At 45.3% G+C, this 20,974-nt stretch overlaps 1 protein-coding gene across 1 annotated transcript in view; it reads right to left on the bottom strand.

Annotated features, from left to right (window-relative positions):
• Nucleotides 1-7,010: 7,010 nt before the first annotated feature.
• The window catches only part of CNGA3 (cyclic nucleotide gated channel subunit alpha 3), a 37,725-nt gene continuing 23,761 nt past the window's right edge, over nucleotides 7,011-20,974 (bottom strand). Inside the window, exons 6-9 of the mRNA XM_074608402.1 lie at nucleotides 18,597-18,752; nucleotides 15,643-15,750; nucleotides 14,620-14,726; nucleotides 7,011-11,133 (exon numbers count right to left, since the gene is read on the bottom strand). Coding sequence (XP_074464503.1) covers nucleotides 9,728-11,133; nucleotides 14,620-14,726; nucleotides 15,643-15,750; nucleotides 18,597-18,752 — 1,777 coding nt within the window. The 3' untranslated portion in view covers nucleotides 7,011-9,727. The remainder of the gene's footprint in view (nucleotides 11,134-14,619; nucleotides 14,727-15,642; nucleotides 15,751-18,596; nucleotides 18,753-20,974) is intronic.

A 20,974-nucleotide genomic window follows, 5' to 3' on the forward strand; every position in this document is an offset into this window, starting at 1 on the left:
AATTCCCATTTCTCTGAGACATTGGTCCCGCTTGCAATGGCTGGTTTATGGGATGGGCGCTGGGCGGGAGCTGGGCTTGGCTGGAGAAGTCCCTCCAGCTGTTGGTTGGTGGGGGAGCGAGTGAAAGGGTGAGATGGGAAAGGAGGAGATGGGTTGGAAGAAAAAAGTAACTAGGTGGGAAGAGAAGCAGTTGCAAAATGGATTTTGATTGAGCGAGAGACTAGGGAGGATGAATGAAGCAGAGGCCTGGTTTGATTTTATTGTTTTAACTGAAAGGCTCTTGGGGAGACGAGGGCTGGTGGGAAGGTGGTTTTAATTGCAGATGTGCCGCTTTGCGATACACAAGCGTGGTCTTGTTCTCTTCTGCAGCGTTTGTAGGATACATCCAGAGAGTGGTCCTGATAAATAACTGAAGTCTACCTAGTACACGTGGGTTTATGGATGTCTGTTACTCGACGTGAATTCTGCTTCAGGATTTCTATGAGGGGAAACTTCTAAGAGACAAGGACATCAGACACACAAGTAGCGGGTGGGAACTGTTATTCTATTTTAGGATAATAACATAGCGTTAGGAACTGCTGCATTATCTTCCGGGGGGGCTTTGCACATAGTTTTGAGATTTAAAAATGAAGCCAGAGCTGACTGTGGAAGTCAGCCGGTGATCGCTGGAATGGTGCTGCTGCTCGTACCGGCTTGGTTGGCAACCAGCACTGAGCAATGTCAAGCGAGGATAAAAACTGCAGCAGCTTGAAGATCTGTGGCAGAACTCTTGTCATGTGCAAAGCTGACGTGAAGCTTTTCTTCTTACTGTCGCCGAAAGCTCTGCTGTACGTTTCTGCTGTGCCAGTGGGTTCACCCACACAGAGAAAAATCCCTTACATCTAGCTTCCCACGGCGTCTTTTTGCTTCCAGATCTGTGTAGTGCAGCAGCGTAAGTAAAGATGCTCACAGGTAACCGTATACAATGGCAACTAGTTGAATGTTTTTGTTCTAAGTTTTGAGCTGCTGTAAGTTTCGTGCTGCTACGTTTGGTTTAGTTATTTCCCATTGCAAGCACTCGATATGGGAGCAGCAAGGGATAGAGAACAGGTGAGCTAATATGATAGAATTAATCATTTTAGTGTTTCCCAATATAATTGGTTTTAATAAAAAATGGGAAACTCAGCACTAGAACGTTTCCTAGATGAAAGCATGTTTTCAAAAGAATAATCTCCTTTGTGCTATGTACAATGATGCATTTTATTAACTTTTTTTAATTGCTATCTGCACACGAAGAATCCTATGAACTTCGTAGCACGTCACCTAAAATAAAGCAGGTGACACTTTGGCCTCACCAGCACTTACACTTTCTTTTCAAAACACAACACAGGCTTCTTTGTGAGTGTCTGATAAGGATTGTTCTTGGGCCAGGTTTCTTTCCACCTTGAATCTCTCCGGGGAGGGTCTCATATTCCCAAACTAAAATTCCCAAGTGGGTATCTCTAACAAAGTTCCTGTCCGGCTGCAGCCTTTGGGCTCTGCCTTTGTCAGGCTCCACTTCCTGCCCCAGCTGTAATGGCCAGCAGCCAGCCCCGGTGAGAGCGTCGCTCCTGTGCCAGGAGTTGTTCCAGACAGCGGACCTCAGGCCTTCCAGAGGCAATCCTGCTCCAGACCTGCAGCTTTTTGGGATAAGCAGTTTGACGTTGTCATCTCTGCCAGTTTCTTTGATGGCTTCGCTTTTGGAGAAGAGGCGCTTTCGTGGTGTCTCAGCCCTAGGAAAGGTTTCCTGGGTTCAGGGCTCTGTTTCTGGGACCACCCACTGCTGCTGTTGCCACCTTCAGAGGATGGTTTTAGCCCTTTCTCTCTCTTTTGTGCTCTTGGCTTCTCCCGAAGGGACAGCAGGTGGCCTGAAGCCAGCGCTCTTGGCTGCCATGTCCCGCTGAAGACCAGGGGTTGCAATGGGGGAAGCTGGAGGTGCAGAAGCAACTCTGGCCTGCCTGCTGCCTCTGAGCCTCGCTGCTGCTGGGCTGTGGGTGGTAAAAATGGGCTGTTTCGGCAGTTTCTTCCCAGCATCTGCAAGATGGGAGCCTCCAGCAGCCATATCCTGCTGGTTTTCACCTTTCCTCTGGGAATCTCCCACCCCAAGGCTGGTTGCAGCCTCTGGAGTCTCCCAGTGGCTGATGGCAGCATCAGTTGGTCTCATCACCTGAGTTAACTGCAATTTTTTTTCCTCCCCTACACAAGTGAGAGTGAAGCCTTGTAGGACTGACATCTGTATGGAGTAGGTAGCTCTGCTGTGCTGCACAACGCTTCTCCCGCCCTCGGCACCGACGATGTCCCTGTTGCCCATGGGTCTGGCGTGGGCCCCTTCTGGCCACCAAAGTTTAAGTGTAAATCAGTGGTAGAAAACTGCCTGGTCAATAGAAAGGGGCTTCCCAGCTCGCTTTCCCCGGGGCTCCAGGTCACTCTGTCTCTTCTGTAGCAGCCTCTCTTCCCTGGCGGCAGGAACCTGAGCCGCCTGGTGCTTCTCCCTGGCTTGGGACAGGTTCTGTCCCCGTTGCTCTTGGCTGCAGTTTTGAACTGCCACCACCTGCCCTGAGGTGCTGCATCACTCTTCCCTTGCTCCTCTCCTTCCTCATCGCCCTCATCCTCCTTCAGCTGCCAGCGCCTGCGGCTGGTGCAGTTCGGGTATGGCAGGAGGAACCTTTTCAAAGCAGTGGGCCTTGAAACCCCGAACTGAAAGTGTTTTGTTTGGGGCATCTCCTCTGCCAAACCTGCCCGCTGGCCGGGAGCCTCGCCCGCCCTGTCAGTGCTCTGCTCTGAACCACGCACGGAGAAGCCTGGTCGTGGCTCACAGGACAAATGAGCTGTGGTGGCAACCAACGTGTTTGGAAAGGCACGAGGCGCTTCCCTAGAAAAGCTCTGCAGCTTTTTGTTGCTAGACATAAGCTTTTTTTTTTCCTAACCTTCCTGCAAGTGTAGTCGGAGGCAGCTGTGTTATTGCAAGGAGATGAGGCATTGAGTTTCCAGTAGTCAGACTCCATTAAAAAAACCCACCTCTGGATCATTTCCTTCACCATGGAGTGCCCAAAGTCGCTGCTGTAAGAGAGGCTTCCTTGTGCCACGCGTTGGACAAGTACCCATGAACAAGCAGCCCCGAGGACGTGCTTTAAACAGCATAAATTTGCAAGTAATTTGAAAATAGTGGGAATCCCACTGAAGCTTGTTGGATGAGTCATCTGCACCGTTCTCCAAGTCAAATATTCGTACTTCAGCGGGGAACTGGCAATCGGTTCTCCTAAAAAGAGTAGATCTTTGCAGCGTGGTCAGTTTGATTCATCAGCCCTGGAGGCAAACTGTGCCAAAAAAAAATAAATAATCCTTTCGTGCTTCTCTTCCTCCATCTCTGGAAAGGCAGGTAGTGCCCCTGGGCTCTTGCTGTGCTGCCCCCCTGGAGGGGCTGCTCAGGTGTAGTGGCTGCTGTGGGGTGGCTCCCCTGCCAGGGCCATGGGGGGGAAAAAACTGTTGGCAATAAAACCAGAATGGTTTTATTGGTTTCTTTTGTTGGTTTCTTTTTATTCTTGTCAGGAAAGTAAAGAAAGCCACGTCTGGAGTACTGTGTCCAGTTCTGGGCTCCTCGGTTCAAGAAGGATGGGGAACTGCTGGAGAGGGTGCAGCAGAGAGCTACCAAGATGATGAGGGGACTGGAACACCTCTCTTATGAGGAAAGGCTGAGGGATTTGGGTCTCTTCAGTCTGGAAAAAAAGACAACTGAGGGGGGACCTTATCAACACTTATAAATACTGAAAGGGTGGGTGTCAGGAGGATGGGGCCAGGCTCTTTTCAGTGGTGCCCCGTGACAGGAGAAGAGGCAACAGGCACAAACTTGAGCATAGGAAGTTCCACCTGAACATGAGGAGGAACTTCGAGGGTGGCAGAGCACTGGAAGAGGCTGCCCAGAGAGGTGGTGGAGTCTCCGTCTCTGGAGACATTCAAAACCCGCCTCGACGCGTTCCTGTGCAACCTGCTGTAGGTGACCCTGCTCTGGCAGGGGGTTGGACTAGATGATCTCCAGAGGTCCCTTCCAACCCCTGCCATGCTGTGATTCTGTGAAATGACATGTTAAAACAGACAAAAAGATGAGAAAATAATAGCTATTCCTCAAGCTGCTCATCAGTCTGGAATACAGTTGTGCTTTCCTGATTTTCCATGTTATTGTTCATCAGTTGCTCTGTTACAGAAAGGTTGATGCCAGCCACAACAAACGTTAAGGAAAGACAAACGGAATAGCAACCATTAGTAAATTCCTTTCACGCTTCTGCACTTCTGATTTTAGTAACCTCCCCCCAGTTTACCTATACAAATCAGACAGGCCTCTCTTAGAGCTGGACGGTGTCCTCCTTGCCCTCTTTGGCACGGCAACCTGCGCTCTCCCTGCAGAAGCCAAGCAGAAAAGGTAGAGCTGATGAAGAATATCTGTTCATGAGAACTGCTGCTGCTTCTGGAGTAATGCTAATTTTTTTCATCCTTGAAGCTGAGGGACACCTGCTGCCCTGCTCTTGAGGTTGCAAAAACTGATTTTGCTTAAATAATGTGAGTCTTCCCTCCTCACTCTGCTTTTAGGGCGCAGGGCAGGGAGGACTGCACACACAAACCAGCAGAATTTTATTTTCCACAGCGAAGCTGCGAGGGTAGTTGGCAGCGACAAGCCCCGGCCATTGATTTGTCAGCTGGAAAGGGTTGCAAAATCTGCATTTCAGAAACAAAAGGCCCGACCATTTTTAGACCCAGAGTTTGCATGTCTTTACCTCCCCTTCCATCTAAGGCAGAGTGGAAGGGAGCAGGGGCTTCCCCATCCTCCCGGTAAGGACTCCCCAGGCAGCAGCATCCTCATCTCTGGGCTGGGGAGAGAGGGGGATTCCCGGATTGATGGCTTCCTTCAGGAAAGCTGCCACAGCTGAAATCTTGTGTTTTAGCTGCCTGTACAGTTGCCAGATCCATTTAGTGCATAATTCATTTTGCTCTCAGGGATATACAAAGGGTTTTTATGAATGCTAAATTATGTAAACAAGGGTTTGATTCTTTCTTTCTGTCTGTTCCAGGATGGAAACATTAATAGAAGAGCCGGGGGACTTTGAAGCCAAGTACAAATGTTGTCATCTCACAAATCTTCTGGATGAAGAGCAGCTCCCCTTTAGTCAGCCTGACTGCGTTATCTCCTTGGACAACCTGGACTAGCTTTGGCCTGCGAAGTCCTCGCCATCAGTAGCGCTACAGAAACAACCGTGTCTTCCACATCAGCAGCGTATAGACCAGCTCCGAGAAAGCACTAACGCTTTTGGGGGGGAAAGGAAAATGAACAGTTCATTTCTTAATGTAAAGCAGAACCATCTCTGCTTGTAGGTTAATAAATATTTGGCAGGAATAAAACTGTAGAGCAGATGCCTAAGAAAAAACAATTCAATGCAGGGTTGTTCCTGCCCCAGGCTGTTTCTGCAGAAAGAGCTGCGCAGTGGGGCTCACCCCAACCCTCAGCTGTATGTGAGGGGGTTTGTACACACACACGCGAGCTGTTTTGTTGTCACCACCCTGTCTGTTGTCCAGTTCAGTTGGCTGAATTTTCTAGAGCAGAGCTTTCTACTGTTAAAACCCTTTTTAAGTAAAAAATGCTAGTAATGGATGAGGGGAAAGGGTGGGGTGCTGCCATGGAGAGGACTTTGGGGACCAGCAGGACTTGAATCATTTGCTGTTAGGGAGCAGGGCCTGTGACTCAAGGCCCTTTCCCTGGAAAAGCTCACACCGGGCAGCACCTGGAGCATGGCGGTGCTGCTCCACCAGCTTTGCCCTCCTTTTGCACCTGCGGCAGATTTCAAACAACCTCGGGCTTTGTCCATCTGGTGTCTCGCTCAGCACAGGCAGCTTGGAGCATTGGTACCACCCCACGGCTGCCCGCTTCCATGTCTGTTGGCTCCTGTATCTGTGTGAAGTGAGCGCCGTAGCTGTTAAACAGCGTTTGCAGGTTCAAGGTGTGCTTTCAAATGCTCCACAGAAGCTGTCCCCTTCCCTGCTTTCTCTTGTGGTGGGGTTGAAGGACCAGCACGAGCCATGCTGGGTACTGCCTGGGGGAGATTTTTGGTAGGTGAAGTGCATGTGCACAAGTAGCAGAAACACAGCATGGCAGGGGTTGGAAGGAACCTTTGGAGATCATCTAGTCCAACCCCTGGTCAAAGCAGGTTTACCTAGAGCAGGCTGGACAGGAACACATCCAGGCAGGAATATCCCCCAGAGAAGGAGACTCCACCACCTCTCTGGGCAGCCTGTTCCAGTGCTCTGGCATGCTCATAATAAAGTTCCTCCTCATGTTGAGGTCGAATTTCCTGTGTTCCAGCTTGTGTCCGTTGCTCCTTGTCCTGTTGCTGGGCACCACTGAGAAGAGTCTGGCCGCATCCTCTTGACACCAGCCCTTTAGATATTGATAAGCATTGATGAGCTCCCCTCTCCGTCTTCTCTCCTCCAGGCTAAACAGACCCAGGCCTCAGCCTTTCCTCATGAGGTGCTCCGGTCCCTTGTTCATCTTCGTAGCCCTCTGCTGGACTCATTTGAGTAGTTCCCTGTCCTTCTTTAACTGGTGAGCCCAGAAAAAGGAAACACTTTCATTTCTGCTGGAGAAGGCCTCATCCCCACAGTGCCACCCTGCATGGAGCTGGGGAAGGGGAGGACTGGAGAGGGGTGGCAGCGGCAGGAGGAGCCTGGCACCCCTGGGAAAGCCAGGTGGTGGCCGGGCTCTTGTGCCTGTGTGGTATCTGCAAACACAGCAACAGTGTCAAAATCGGGCATGGGACCAAAGCCACGTGCCAACTCCCCTGCGGTGAGGGGAGAACACCGCCATTCCCGCTTGGTATTCTGTCACTTCGGATCTCTGTTCCAGCTAATGATTTTCTGGGCCGTGTAATAATGGCATTGTGAAAGTTTTGTCATGAAATGCTAAAATCCAGGGGACACGGATAAGAGAAAACACAGAGTTACTTGAACGTTACTCAAAATATTTTAATGTACATGCTGTAGTCACATTAAAGAAAGGGGAAAAACATCTTACAGAGATGAAAGACAGCAAAGGATGTGATTTCATCATGCCAAAAGCTACGTATTTCAAAGTCACTGAAGCCAATGGCATCAAAATAGCTCTTTTTCTGGCATGTGAAAACCAGACCAAGGGGCGTGGAAAAAGGAAGGGCAAATGTGCATTTAACTGCTAGCTTAAGCTGGTCTGATCCATCAGGTAAAGAAGCATTCTTGTGTTTGTGGGTTGTTTTTTTTAACAGGTATATATTTGTACAAATAATACTTTGAACAGTTCTATTTGTATATACTTAGTAGGCTGGAACAGCTGTAGTATGTTGGGTAGACAGTTAGATATTTACAGAGAATGATGACTGATGTAGAACATGACAATAAGTACGGAACCCCTACCACATAAGGTGTTTGAATACCACACCACTGAACATCAGCCACAGGCCAGTGCGGTACCTGCCGCTGCTACAAGGTGAGCGTTGCAAGTTCAGCAGCCTGAGACCATCTGTGGAACACTGCGACTAGCCAGCACCCAGCTCCACCTCCACCCTGCTGCCTTCCTCAGGGCGGGATTGAGGGCACTAGGCACTCCACCCTGCCAAAAGCAGCCTCTCTTACCTCCCCCATTTGCCTCAAGCCCTTGGAGAAAACAAGGACGAGATTCATCTGAAGAACCAAAGCTCCCAAACTCTGCTGGCTGCATACAGTCTCAGCTACTTGCCAAAGCCCTCATTATACTCAGTGGAAATCTTGATAATAGAGGTTAAGCCCAGCCTACAGTAGATATCTAAGCCTAGTTGGCTTCTAGGCTGATGATAACACGAGTTTAGACATGGACCATGTGTGGACATCTACTACCTGGTGGTCCCTTTGCCAGTGTTGCTGGCAAAGCCCCGTTCCTTAGTCGCTGACAGATTTGTCTCTCTCACCAGGCTCAAAAGTGTCCATAGGAGGGGGACATCTGCTTGCCCAGAGACGAGTGCTTACCCTGAGCGGTTGTACTCAGTTTAGCAAAGCAACCTCCTCTTTTCATTTCACTACCATCTGGTTAAACCACCCTCTTGTCATCGGGTTCCTCACCAATTTTCCAACAGGTCACCCGTGCCCACATGCTGTTAGGGCTCCTAAGTCAGGGCTGAGGACACCTAAAAGGCAGAGCACTGCCCGTGGTAATATCTAGTGCCGCTGGAGGATCCAGCCCCCATGCCGTAGATGCTGCACAGCCTCTGCTACTCCATGCTCTTTTGAAGTCAGTGGGGTGCTGGAGGATGAAAGTAATGCAGAGAAAGCTACATGGCAGAAAAATACTGTACAGCAAAAGAATGAAAACTAGTATCTTCCCAGTGGGAGAATATTAGAGAAATCCCCTCGGTGGGAGGGAGAGAAGCCTGGAAAGAAACTGGAAGCACTGGTGCAGAGGAGGCTAAGAGGGCTGTGCAAGAGGCAAATCCTGAGGTTGCAATGTGACAGAGCAAGAAACCTCCTCAGTACCGTTTTGCCCTGAATATGACGGCAGGCTGAGTGGACCTGACCTGTGCATTCACCTCAGGGCCAGACCATTGGCAGAGACAACTACTCTGCAGCGAGGAGAAAAGCAACCAGCACAATGAGGCTCCTACCAGCAGAACCAGAGCAAGTGCGGCCTTCGTTCTCCCTAACTAATGGAAACACGGCACTGAGACGACTACTTCAGAGAAAAGCTGGCACTAAATAGCGTAAGGAGGCAAAGCAGGCATCAGCAATTGAAATAAAGAGGAAGACAACATAGGCCTAGTAGCAGAAAAGACTTTGCAACACACGGCTTGTTCTCCCAGCCTTGCAGAGACCCTGCTGGGGGGCAAAGCTGGGGGGAACAGGCTGTCTCTGCCTGCAGCTCGTGCAGTTTCTTGGCAGCCTCCCTCGAGGACTGCCCACTTGCTGAGAGGGAATACAAAAAGAAAAAAAAAAAGGAGGATCTCCCATTCTCTCCCCAAGCGAAGCAGCGGCAGAGCAGCAAAGGCTGTTGCAGACCACGCAAGAAAGGAGGTGAATGAGCACTGCTACTCTGTCAGCACGGTCCTTTGTGCAGAGCCCAGCTCATTAGAAAGCATCAGACTAAAGCATCTGGATGCACGGCTATTTCATACACGTGCGGGGACACACCGCAGAGGTAAGGTATGTGCTGCTGCTTAGTGGTAGCCCAACTTTTTGCGCAGATGCTTTGCTGTGAAAGAACAAAGATTTTGAGAAGCCCAGATGTGCCTCCATGCACTTACTCAGCTACTAAGGTAGCGACATAAAGCATGTATCCTATCACTATTTTTTTCAGCCCTTAAAAAAACCCCAATCTCTTGTACTTTAGGTACAATACCTTCTGAACGCAACATGTATGGGAACAGACAACGTGTCAAGACCTATACGTACCATACACAACAGACGTCCTGAGCATGACTTGTAAGAAATCCACTCCCAGTACAAAAAAGTACCCAAATGCCAGACCAAATCCCCCCCTAAGAAGAAGGTGACAATATTCTATTTACAAGAAAATACTGCTTCAGTTAAAAATGCTAAAAACCATTCTCTTGAGTTCATATAAAAATAATCATGTCTATGTATGCACACACGTATTTACATATATTTATGGCTTTCACAGGCTTCAACCTTCTCCAATAAATAAGGAAACGTAAATACTCCATTACTACTTTTTCTCCTCCTCAGGTTTTTCAGCGTCTGCTTCTGCAATTGATAAGGTGCCACTACCATATTTTTTCACTCGGGTTTCTACTTTGGCAAGTCTCTGCTTCACCTTTTGTTGAGAGGAGGTGTATTCTGCCAAGAGCCTTGCAAACCTAGTCTGCAGAGTATCCAGAGCTGTTTCAAGTCTTTCTACTTTTTCTTCCAAGTCTTTTGGGTCAGCTCCTGCTTTTGCTGCTTCCTCATCTATTAAATTGTCTTTCATCAGAATTTGTCGCCCTTTCTCTTCCAGAGCTTTTTTGGCTTCTGGATATTCTGTGAGGGCTTCCATTAAGTCATCTTTAGACAAGCAGAAGAGATCCGAATAACCAATACTCCTTATGTTGGCTGTCCTCCTGTTGCCAGATTTGCTACCTTTGATGTTTAGGATGCTGATTTCACCAAAGTAGCTGCCATCGCTTAGGACTACAAATTGGGTTATGCCATCATCCGCCACCACAGCCAGTTTTCCCTCTTTAATAATGTACATTTCTCTCCCAATGTCTCCCTTTTTGCAAATGTAGTCCCCAGGACTGAAGACCGTCGGTTTCAGTTTCAGCACCAGCTCAATGAGAAGTCCAGCCTCACAATCCTGGAATATACGCACTTTCTTCAGTGTGTCCAAATGGACATTGATGGCAATTTCAGCCTTCAACTTGTCAGGCAGATTTTTGAGAACTTCCTTCTCGTCCACCGTTTTCTTGTTGGTCCAGAGGTAATCAAACCACTTAATAACCCTGGCTTCCAAATCCTTAGTCACTTTTCGGAAATGCATGTACTGTTTAATGGAATCCACTTTGGCCTGGAACTCTGCCCTGGAGGCATTCATGTTGGAAATCATGGAGCCCACATTACCGACAATGGTAGCGAAGATTAGCACACCCACCAGAAAGTCAATGACCACAAAGAGATACTCTTCATCTTTCACCGGAGGAGGTGTTTCTCCAATGGTTGTCAGCGTGAGCGTTGACCAGTACAGACTGTAAATGTACTTTCTAGACAGGCGCCCATATTCTGGAATGGACACGTTGGGGTAGACCCAAGAATCGGTTCCAAATCCGATGACCTTCGAAATCGCAAAGTATATACACGCATTCCAGTGGATGATGATAAGAATGTATAAGACAAGATTTCCAATACGAAACATGTTTGGATAATTTGTCCTGGTTTCAGTACGGTCAAAAAACTCAAACAGCCGAGCAATCCTCAGCAAGCGGTTAAATCGCAGCTCAGGGTAGTTTAAACCAAGCTTGAAATATGCCAGGTCTGTTGGCAGAAGAGACAGCACATCCAGTCTGAACTGCATAGTTTTGGTATAATGATCTCGTAATTTCTTTTCATCATGAACTAGCAAGCCTTGTTCAAGGAAGCCTTCAAAGAATAAAAATACATATTTTACTTGTCAGAATAAAAATACCATCAACAGTACTGAGTGACTCACATTTCAGATACCTGACAACATTAACATTTGTACTATTATGCATACAGACATTGATACACTAGGGGTTCATTTAATGAAAAATATTTAATTGCAAATTTAAATATTTCAATTAGGTTTCAAAGCTGATATATAATGACAAAGAGCAATGACTCTATTATTACCACAGTGCTCCCTGCAGTTTTCCACTCTATTCTGAGACAGCTGTATCTTTTTCTTTTAGATATCTTTGCAAAAAGGGGAGATTCAAATGTCTCATTTTTCATGAATCATTGGCATGAGTCATAACAAACATTAAGCAAATGTTAAGCAATTGTGTATAAAATTGGAGTGAAATATTTTTAAATAAATATCAAGAATAAGTAGGTATGATGGATTGTTGGAAACTTCTTCTTAACAATATAGATACCCTTGAGAAAAAGAAATCCAGTTTCCACCCCCTCCCGAGCCATGCTTTTCCTCTTGTGTCCAATGCTAAAGCTAACAGGATTTTCCTTTTCATTTGGGGAAAATGGTTTGCCATTTTTTTGTGTTTCTAGTGACAGAGCTACTAAGCAGAATTTTGTACATTAGTATTTCTTCATTCAAAATACTTTGGAAAGTATTAGATTTCAAAAAAATATGATAAGACGTAAACTGCGGTAAGAGACCTCAAAGTAAACTGCATCTGTGTAAGAGCTCTCATAGAAAGGCTGTCTGAGCAGTACAGCTGCGGTGCTGGTTTGTACCTCTGAAAGCTCTGAAGGCATTGAAAGTGTTCTGCAGGGAACAGCCTTTGCACTGCAAAATCCTTGCTGCAATTTCAAGTGGAGACGTCCAACTGCCTGCCCACTAGGCCCAGTCAGGAGGAAAAGCCCACTGAGAGAAAAGCCAAACATTACCTGTGCCTCAGGGATGAGCACATTTTGCTAATCCCTTAGCAATCTACAAGGAGCAGCTTTCTCAGGGAAGCATCTCCTGAGGAAGACCAAGCTGCATTTCTTTGTGCCCTACACAGCACAGCTGCATTTCTGGAACGTGTGCCTGTCCGTACAGTTGCCTCGTGTGTATCTGCCTTCGGGGATCTGCAAATTGATGGTGACTACAAATGGAAGCAGCTCCTGTGCTATGAATGTGTAACCTCCCAGAAAACTGTTGAAAAAGCTGGTCAAATACGCCCTTATTAACAGAGTTATGCAACCAAACAGAAAAGTTGGCCAGGCCGATGAATTTCCGACTCACATTTATTAAAAATAACTTTGAAAACACCTTCCTCCTGAAGGGAGGTAAAAACTCCTCAGCTTTTTTTTGTCCCCTCACAGAACTGAAGTCCTACAGTAAAACCTTTAGAAAGCATCACAACGCAGAGTATGCTAAACACAACCAGCTGCTGAGAGACAGCAATCTTTTCTCCTTCACAGCGCAAAGTCACCAAATAGGTGAAATACAGTGAAACTGGCCCTGCAGCTAGACAGGAATGCCCCACGGAGAAGCTGATGTGGATTATTGTAGCTGTGGGGCTGCCTAGATCCCAGTTCAAAGCCAGTCTCTGCCCTTAGACAGCAGGGAGTCACGCTCTTCCCCAAAGGCTTCCAGGACCTCTGTCCCCAGGGCAGATGGACCTCAAAGACTTACAGGAAAAGGCAGCAGGGACAGGCAGAGCCAGGAGGGGTTGTTAAGAGAGTTGACAAAGATTTCAGCACCTAAAGGAAGTGACATCCTTATCTGAGTGTATGAAACTGCAGCTGACACCTGCACTGAAGTGTTCAGATCTCTGCAGCAATTCTGCAGTTCCAAACCAGGCCTGCAAAGCCGACCTTCTAACCACGCTTTAACAGCTGTACAATCACTAGCAGGACAGCCCACGGAAATTTTATAACTTGCATTCCCTGGACATGCCCAATTTCTGCTCGGTTCCTTCACATTACAACAACAGCTGTAATTGCAGAAGAGAAATGTAGTTGGCACAGTTGACATTTTAACTACACAAAGAAGCTCCCTCCTGCCCCACCCCAAATACACCAGTCTTGTGATTTAGGCTGCTATCTGGAATGGACTTTCTTGTTAAACAAGGTACTTGCTAAGTTTAAGAATTTGGCTTGCCAGGAATTGTGTGCTTCCCAATGTGACAGCATTTTTAGCCTCTGTCTTGTAATTATGTTTACAACTTGTCACAAGCCGTAACTAATGTCAAACTGTCCGCATGATTAAAAAAAAAAAACAAAAACAAACAAACAAACAAAAAAAACCCCAGAAAAGGTAAAAATCAAAGATTTAAAAGAACGCTCATTTTTATAATGATCAGTGTGGTTTTGGACCCTTTCAAGGGACATTTTGGGCCTGGGTCCATACAAGTAAATACAACAAGCCAGGAAACGTTTTCTGGCCCTGAGACCAGCTACCATGACAGCTTCTATTCACATGTAAGTTCTCCCAGATCCCTCCAAAAATGACACCATGAACACCGCCCAACCTCTGCTGTCCTTCCAGCTGTGCCCAGACGCTGCCTGAGAGAGTGCCAGCTGGCACAGACCACAGTGCACACACCAAAGTACATCAAGGACGAATTGTAGCAATTTAATGGTATGGATCACTGTATGTCATTGCTTAGGCTTATGTTATGACCTTGTTTAGTTTTAAACAGATATCCCTTTAAGGCTAGAATCTGTATCAGCTGGGAACATTCAAATATGAAATCTTCTCAGCCTGTCTGGACTACAGAAACAGGGACAGACGCTGAAGAGAACCACTTCACACATGACCTGGCATGGTCCTCACACATCCTTTAGGTTCACACTTCCCTCAGGAAGGCAGGACCTAAGCAGAGGTGCCTGGGTTAATGCCACACCACCACCCTCCTGGGTTAACCCTATGCCACCACCAGGCAGTGTGAGACCCGCCAGGACCTCCCAGAGACTGCAGGACACACAGCTGGTGGCACAGGGGCAGCAGTGCCCATTCCAGGCGGAGGGCATCTCAGACTGGACGCTGAGATGGGTGCCAGATCTTGCACCCGACCAACTCAGTAATCACTTCTGAGGGGGATGCTGCACAACTTGGCTAAGAAAGCAGCACTTGTGGGGTGCAGTTGGTTTCTTGCCCACTCTAATGAGCACAAGGAACATATCATGCACAGAGTGATCATGACATGCAAAGTGCCTTATTCTCCCTTCCCCACACAGTCTGTTACAGTGACTATTCAGTCAGCATTCGACATGCCTACTAAGTACTGATAGAATTAAATTCAGAAACAAAGGAAGTGCAGGTGTTGGGATGTCCAGCCTTAAAACAATCCAAGGTGATCAGACACTTCATCTTCCCAAAGCTTCCACTGTTGGGCTCTGATGAAGTCAGGACACTACACCGGTCAGACCCCACAGGAGAATTTCTATTTCCAGCCTTTACATTCATGCTGTATCTGAAAACACCGTAAAACTCACCTGTCCTGAATCTGACAAACATATCAAGAATATAGATGATATCAGAGCCATAATCCAAGAACAGCCATAATTTGATATGCTCAACTTGTAGCTCATCAAAGCAGGCTCTAAAGATACAAAGGTACAAAAAAAAAAGAAAAAAATTTACACCAACTGCATAAGCAGAGTATTTGTGAGTCCTAGCAGCATGTTAGTGCACATTACTGGCACTGAAAAATTAAGGGCAGCCTATCTCCATGCCTAGACATCTGCACGCTAGAGCTATGGCTAAACAGACACTAGGATCTCTCAGAATTCAAGGGTGTTTAGGCCAGGAGCAAAACTCAAACACATATATGCCACACAAGTGTACTTATGGAGGAATACACATATCCCTACAATTAAACATGCCTCAAATTTAATGGGATACACATCTCTATTAAGATAATTCCCAAATACAAGATTTGTTTCTGAGTGGCAAGCCATCCTCATCTCTCCCTGCCATCTGACGGAGCCTGACATGGTGAACCATTTCCACAGCCCTCCATTACTTTGACTAAAACCGATTTCCACATTTTACAAGGGAAAATAGATACTCAAGTAAAATCCTCCTGCCGTTGAAGCATCTATAGATGCATTATATTATTTTAAGATGACCCAAGACTGCCCACACCTCTCCCTTCTGCTCTCTACTGGGTGATAGGAAGACCCCTCTCCAGCAGTGGTTTACTGAGCCTGCAGTGCCCAAGGCACATCTCTGCAGCTCGCCAGTAGGTGGCACACAAAAGCCACAGCCAGAGCTCAGGGGGACGCTCGTTGCAAGTTACAACAAACTATATTTAAGACAAAAAAGATAAAAAGAAACATTGGCCATCTGTTCCCAGTGGTACGTACAGCATATAACCCTAAGGGTATATGAACTGTAAATCGTCTAGGTAAGCCACTCAAAAAATACTGCAGGGATATACAAGGATGATTTACGTAGGAAACATAATAAAGACACTAAATTTGAAACCTAAAGTTATTATGAACTTAAATTCATACCTGCACACTAGCATACACCAGTTATAGAACACGGGTGCTGCAATTATGGTCAGCCAGTTGTAGTAAGTATTGCTTGAAGGATCTATCACAAAGATCTCTTTTTTCTTCCTGGAAAGTAGAATGTGCATATTTACACTGGAAATGTAATGAAGTGACCCACTGGATCTCCCTCTTCTGGAGGCTGCTCATCTCACAGCTGCCTAAGAGAAAGTTTCCATGCAAGCAGCTCCAGATGAAATACCAAATATTAGCTTCATACCATCTGACACGCTCCATTTATTTGCTTGACCCAACTTTGGAAAAAGTAGGAGTGGAAAGAAAACCAGATACATTCACATTGCCCAGGCTGAAAACCACACACACCCTTTCTGCATATAATGCCCATTTAAAAACAGTAAAACATTAAATGTTTCTTATTCCAGCTAGAAGGCTACGGTCCATTGCTAGAGAAAGAGCCTTCCTTTGCAGATTAATTTTGATGGTTTTGGCAAATCCTATTGTGGAAATGACTGTAGGAGCACACATTTAAACAAGTAAAACGCATACGTAATCAAATACCTGTTTACACAAGTAAGACTGTGTGCATACAAACATCTAGTGTATGACTAGAACTGAAACATGTATTATTATGTAAAACCAAATTTCACACATTTACAGTCCTGGCTCCCTAGGCCTCAACAATGAGATGCTAAACGAAGTGTACAGGCCTGGAATTTAAAGATTTAAAGAATAGCATGGCTAACGGCACACACAGAGCATGCTCAGAAGTGCCCTTTCCCCAGCACAAGAAATGGCTGATAAGGAACAGGTAGCAATTAGGCACGGTGTATGTAATCAGAGGAAATACGTACTCATGGATTGTGAGGGCCACACTGCAGAAGTTATTCCAACAGTAGCAGGTGACAGCGTGAACTGTATAATAGTGTGGGGAATATGTGAGCGGGCAATGCTTGGACACGTATTTGTGTGACTTTTCCCCATCTCCAAGAATGTAAATATATTAAAATGTAGTGATAATTTATTTCATATTTGAGTGTATTTCTGGCATTATCCCTGCTGTCAGATGAATGTCCAGTTGATAGTGGTTAGTAAAGGAAACAGCTTTAATCTAAAAAGTATTTCCCTTGCTATCTTCACAACAGGTTTTGAGCCATTTCTAAAAAATTGGTCACCATCTCAAAACTGGTGACCATGAAATATGGTCTTCGTATGACAGAGTACACTACCTTCTAAACATTAAAACATTTATTTTCTTTGCTGAAATCTTTTAAAACGCTTTAGGCTACTGCAAAGCTCAGGTTCTCTCTACATAGTAATTGAAGCTGAAAGAGAATCCTAAGAACAAACGTTTTCTAATCAAACAAAGCTCTGAATAAGAAAGTCAAGATCTTGAGATCAAGCAGATTCCGTTTGGAAGTGATTCTTAACTACATGTGCCCATGCCTACATAGCACATGCCACCATATACAAACATATAAACTTACAGTATATTACATATAAATTACAGTATATTAACATATTCCTGAACTGTGAAGTCCACTCAAATGCATTCTCCTTTTATCTGCTATCATTGTTATTTTTAATCATAGAATGCTTATGAGTTGGAAGGGACCTTAAAGATCATCTAGTTCCAACCCCCCTGCCATGGCAGGGACACCTCTCACTAGACCAGGCTGCTCAAAGCCCCATCCAGCCTGGCCTTGAACACTTCCAGGGATGGGGCATCCACAACTTCCCTGGGCAACCTGTTCCAGTGTCTCACCACACTCATAGTGAAAAATTTCTTCCTGATATCTAAACTAAATCTACCATCTTCCAGTTTGAAGCCATTACCTGTCTTCCTATCACTACATGCCCTTGCAAACAGCCCCTCCCCAGCTTTCTTGTAAGGCCCCCTTCAGGTACTGGAAGGCCGCTATAAGGTCTCCTCGGAGCCTTCTCTTCTCCAGGCCGAACAACCCCAACTCTCTCTGCCTGTCCTCATAGGAGAGGTGCTCCAGCCCTCTGATCATCTTCACAGCCCTCCTCTGAACCCACTCCAACAGCTCCATGTCCTTCTTGTGCTGAGAACTCCAGAGCTGGACGCAGTACTCCAGGTGGGGTCTCACCAGAGCAGAGTGGAGGGGCAGAATCAGTCTCCCTTGACCTGCTGGCCACGCTTCTTTTGATGCAGCCCAGGGTACAGCTGACCTTCTGGGCTGCAAGTGCACATTGCCAGCTCACATTGAGCTTCTCATCCACCAGCACCCCCAAGTCCTTCTCCTCAGGGCTGCTCTCAATCAATGACTGGTAATACTAAATTGTACTATGTTTGGGTCAGCTTTGGGGGAACAAAACAAGAGTAGGATGCGTTGCTGTCAAAAGCATTCAAATAATCCCATTTTGTTGCAGAAATACAGCATCTCCTAATCAGCAGAAGGAAACTTTATTGATCACTAGTAATGAACTTAACCATATTAAGTAATTAAATATGCTAGTCAGTGTGTAAGTTAAACTTATCAGTAAATGTCTGATTTTCTACATGTAAGATTTTTGTTCTTTGTCCAAACCAGACTTTTCATTCATCTGCTCTGAATTTTTATGGACATTCTGGAACAATGAAAAGCCCCTGCAGATCTGCAAAGCAGGCTGCAGTCCTAAAATGCCCTCATAGTAAAAAAGGGATCTTCAACAGCAAATCAAAGTGACCAGAGCTAGCTGAATTCCCTTTTACTGACCTGGGAAGCTGTTTGTGACAGGTGTAAACACAGGTCTTAACACAGGTCTTAAAGATGCAACAAGTTTGTTGAGCAGTTGCACCTTTTGAAATGGAAAAACATATTAAAGATTTGACAAGCTAACATTCTGCAGCCTACAGAACAGTAATTGTCGTGGAAGTGGTACGATGAAATGCCACACCATGCTTTGTAGTGTAGGAGGTGTGTTACAAGCACACATTCGTTCTTTATACTTACTCTTCTTTTTTTTTATCATCTTTTTTGTCATCTTTTTTATCATCTTTCTTTTCCTCTTTCTTTTCCTCTTTCTTTTCCTCCTTCTTTTCCTCCTTCTTTTCCTCCTTCTTTTCCTCTTTTTTCTCCTCTTTAACCTCTTTCTTTTCTTCCTTTTTGCTGTACAACATAATGTAAGGCTTAGCAATATTACCAATATTCTAGCAGTTAAGGGAGAGAGAGGGTGGATGTTGAGGTACAGGAAACTAGACTAGACTCCTAGGCAGAGCAGGACAGGGATCCAACTGGTAAAAATGGTTTACAGGCTGAGGCCTCTCAAACTGATGCCACCACACTATCACATCAGGTAACCAGCTGGCTGATTCTGTGCATTAGTCACTCATACTTTCTTGACCTTTTCAGACATCAGTGTACCGGGCTGATTTTAGTCGAATGCTTCCGGTTTGTTTCATTCTTTAGAACTCAGGCTTTTAAAACAAAATCTTTCAAATGATAATAGAACTTGAAACGGCTTAACAAACTGTCAACATTCTTTGCACATCCAAAACCTCACACTGACTGTCTGAAGCTTTAGCAGTAATTAAATGAAATGAGGCTGAATTTATTCTCATGGTTCTTTAAAACCAACATAGCTATAATTAATTAATTACCTCTGGCTTCAACAATTGCCTTGGAGAAGGATCCCAGTCAATGTCTGAACAAAAGCAGCAAATGTAGCGAAAAGAGGTGTGTCTCATTTAACCACAGAGTAGTCATTTTATAAATGCTTTAGTCAACATGATTAAGCCAACCTATTTTAGATCTCTACAGTAGAGACCTACTGTATCTACAAGATAGTCCATATCAAGTCCATAGTCCACATCTACAAGACAACTTGTGCCCTAAAAGCATTTTTTTCTTTCCATCAACTGTAAAGGAAGGATGGTGTTGCCTAGTTCAGATGCAGGTGTTTGGTCAGAGGAACCATGCCCACGTTGCTCTGCCTGTATTCAATTGCCACAGCATTCAAAGGCTAAGCATTAAGCATGACGTTCCATCCTTGCTAAAATCAATGGGAATTCTGCCTAGACTTAATGGAATCATGATTATCCCCATGTTTGTTAATTGCTTTTCATGCAATAAAGCAAAATACAGACTATTTAACATAATTATATCCTACCATTCCATAGTATGCAGTACAGACTCAAGCTGCAAGATTTAATTCCTGATATGGATTTTCACACAGTTCAAGTATGTTCAGCCTTTAGCTCACTAGAATGCGATATGCCAGATATAAAGATGAATCTGACTCCCCCCATTCTTAGGTTTGTCTAAACAGAAGAGTCTTGAGCTATGTTGACTTATGCATCGTCTTCAAAAATGCAGAAAGTTAACATCTTTCCTAAGATTCTGTCAATACTTAATCTTAGAGCTAAATTTGCTACGTGCATTGGTCAAAAATCATGTAAGCTGAAGAACAGCACACATTTGTACAAGCAGAAAATGCATCATCTGAGATCTCCCTCTTTTGTATTTGAAATTTCTTTATTCCTTGGAGCAGAAAGTGTCCCCACTGGTTAGACAGAAAAGCCTAACTGTTCCTGACGCTACCCTGTATGTGGATAACGCATATATAAACATAACTCTCCACACATAAGGTCTGGTTTGGATGAAGGCCATGGACTCCTACTCCCATGGGAGCTACGTGCTCTCCTCTGAACTGCCAAGACTGGGTCTGATTCTTCTCTTGCACTGGTGTCAAGAAAGGACAAATTAGTTCAACGACAGAAACATCACACAGCAGAGACAGAATATGTAATAACCGTTGAAAAAGTGCTGCTTACAGAATTTGAACAAACAGATAAAAAGTTTAGTAAGCACAAGCTCACTTGTGCTTTTCATGTATACTTGCTCGTATTACTCAGATCAGAAAAAGTCTACGCTGTGAATGGCAGTCCTGTCTATAAATGTGTTATAGAGAGAAAGAAGCACTCCAAGGGGGAAGACAACAGTCACCAATTTTAAGGTAGTGGGAGTTTTCACTTATCAGCAATGAGCACCTGTTCCGATTCTTTCCCTTAGATAGTTCCATAGTGATGCAGCACCAGAGTGTAATTTGCAAAAGCCCAGACTTGTTTGCTAAAAAATGCTGAGATCTTACACCCCTCCATGCCCTACCAAGCTGGCCAACCAATATCTACCAAGCTGACCAACAACACCGAAACCTTTAAAATTATACACTGCAAGGGAGCATAACTGGAGAAGAAAAGAACCTTTGGGTTGACTGATTTTCTATTTATACATGCATCTAAACTCAAAGAAAGTTTTTCATTTCCCAAGTCTGATTTCTACACAGCAGTGGGAACTGCCGCTCAAGTATTTATTCCTCTGCCACTGACCTC

The sequence above is a fragment of the Larus michahellis genome, chromosome 1 (assembly GCF_964199755.1).
Source record: "Larus michahellis chromosome 1, bLarMic1.1, whole genome shotgun sequence".
Lineage (NCBI taxonomy): Eukaryota > Metazoa > Chordata > Aves > Charadriiformes > Laridae > Larus > Larus michahellis.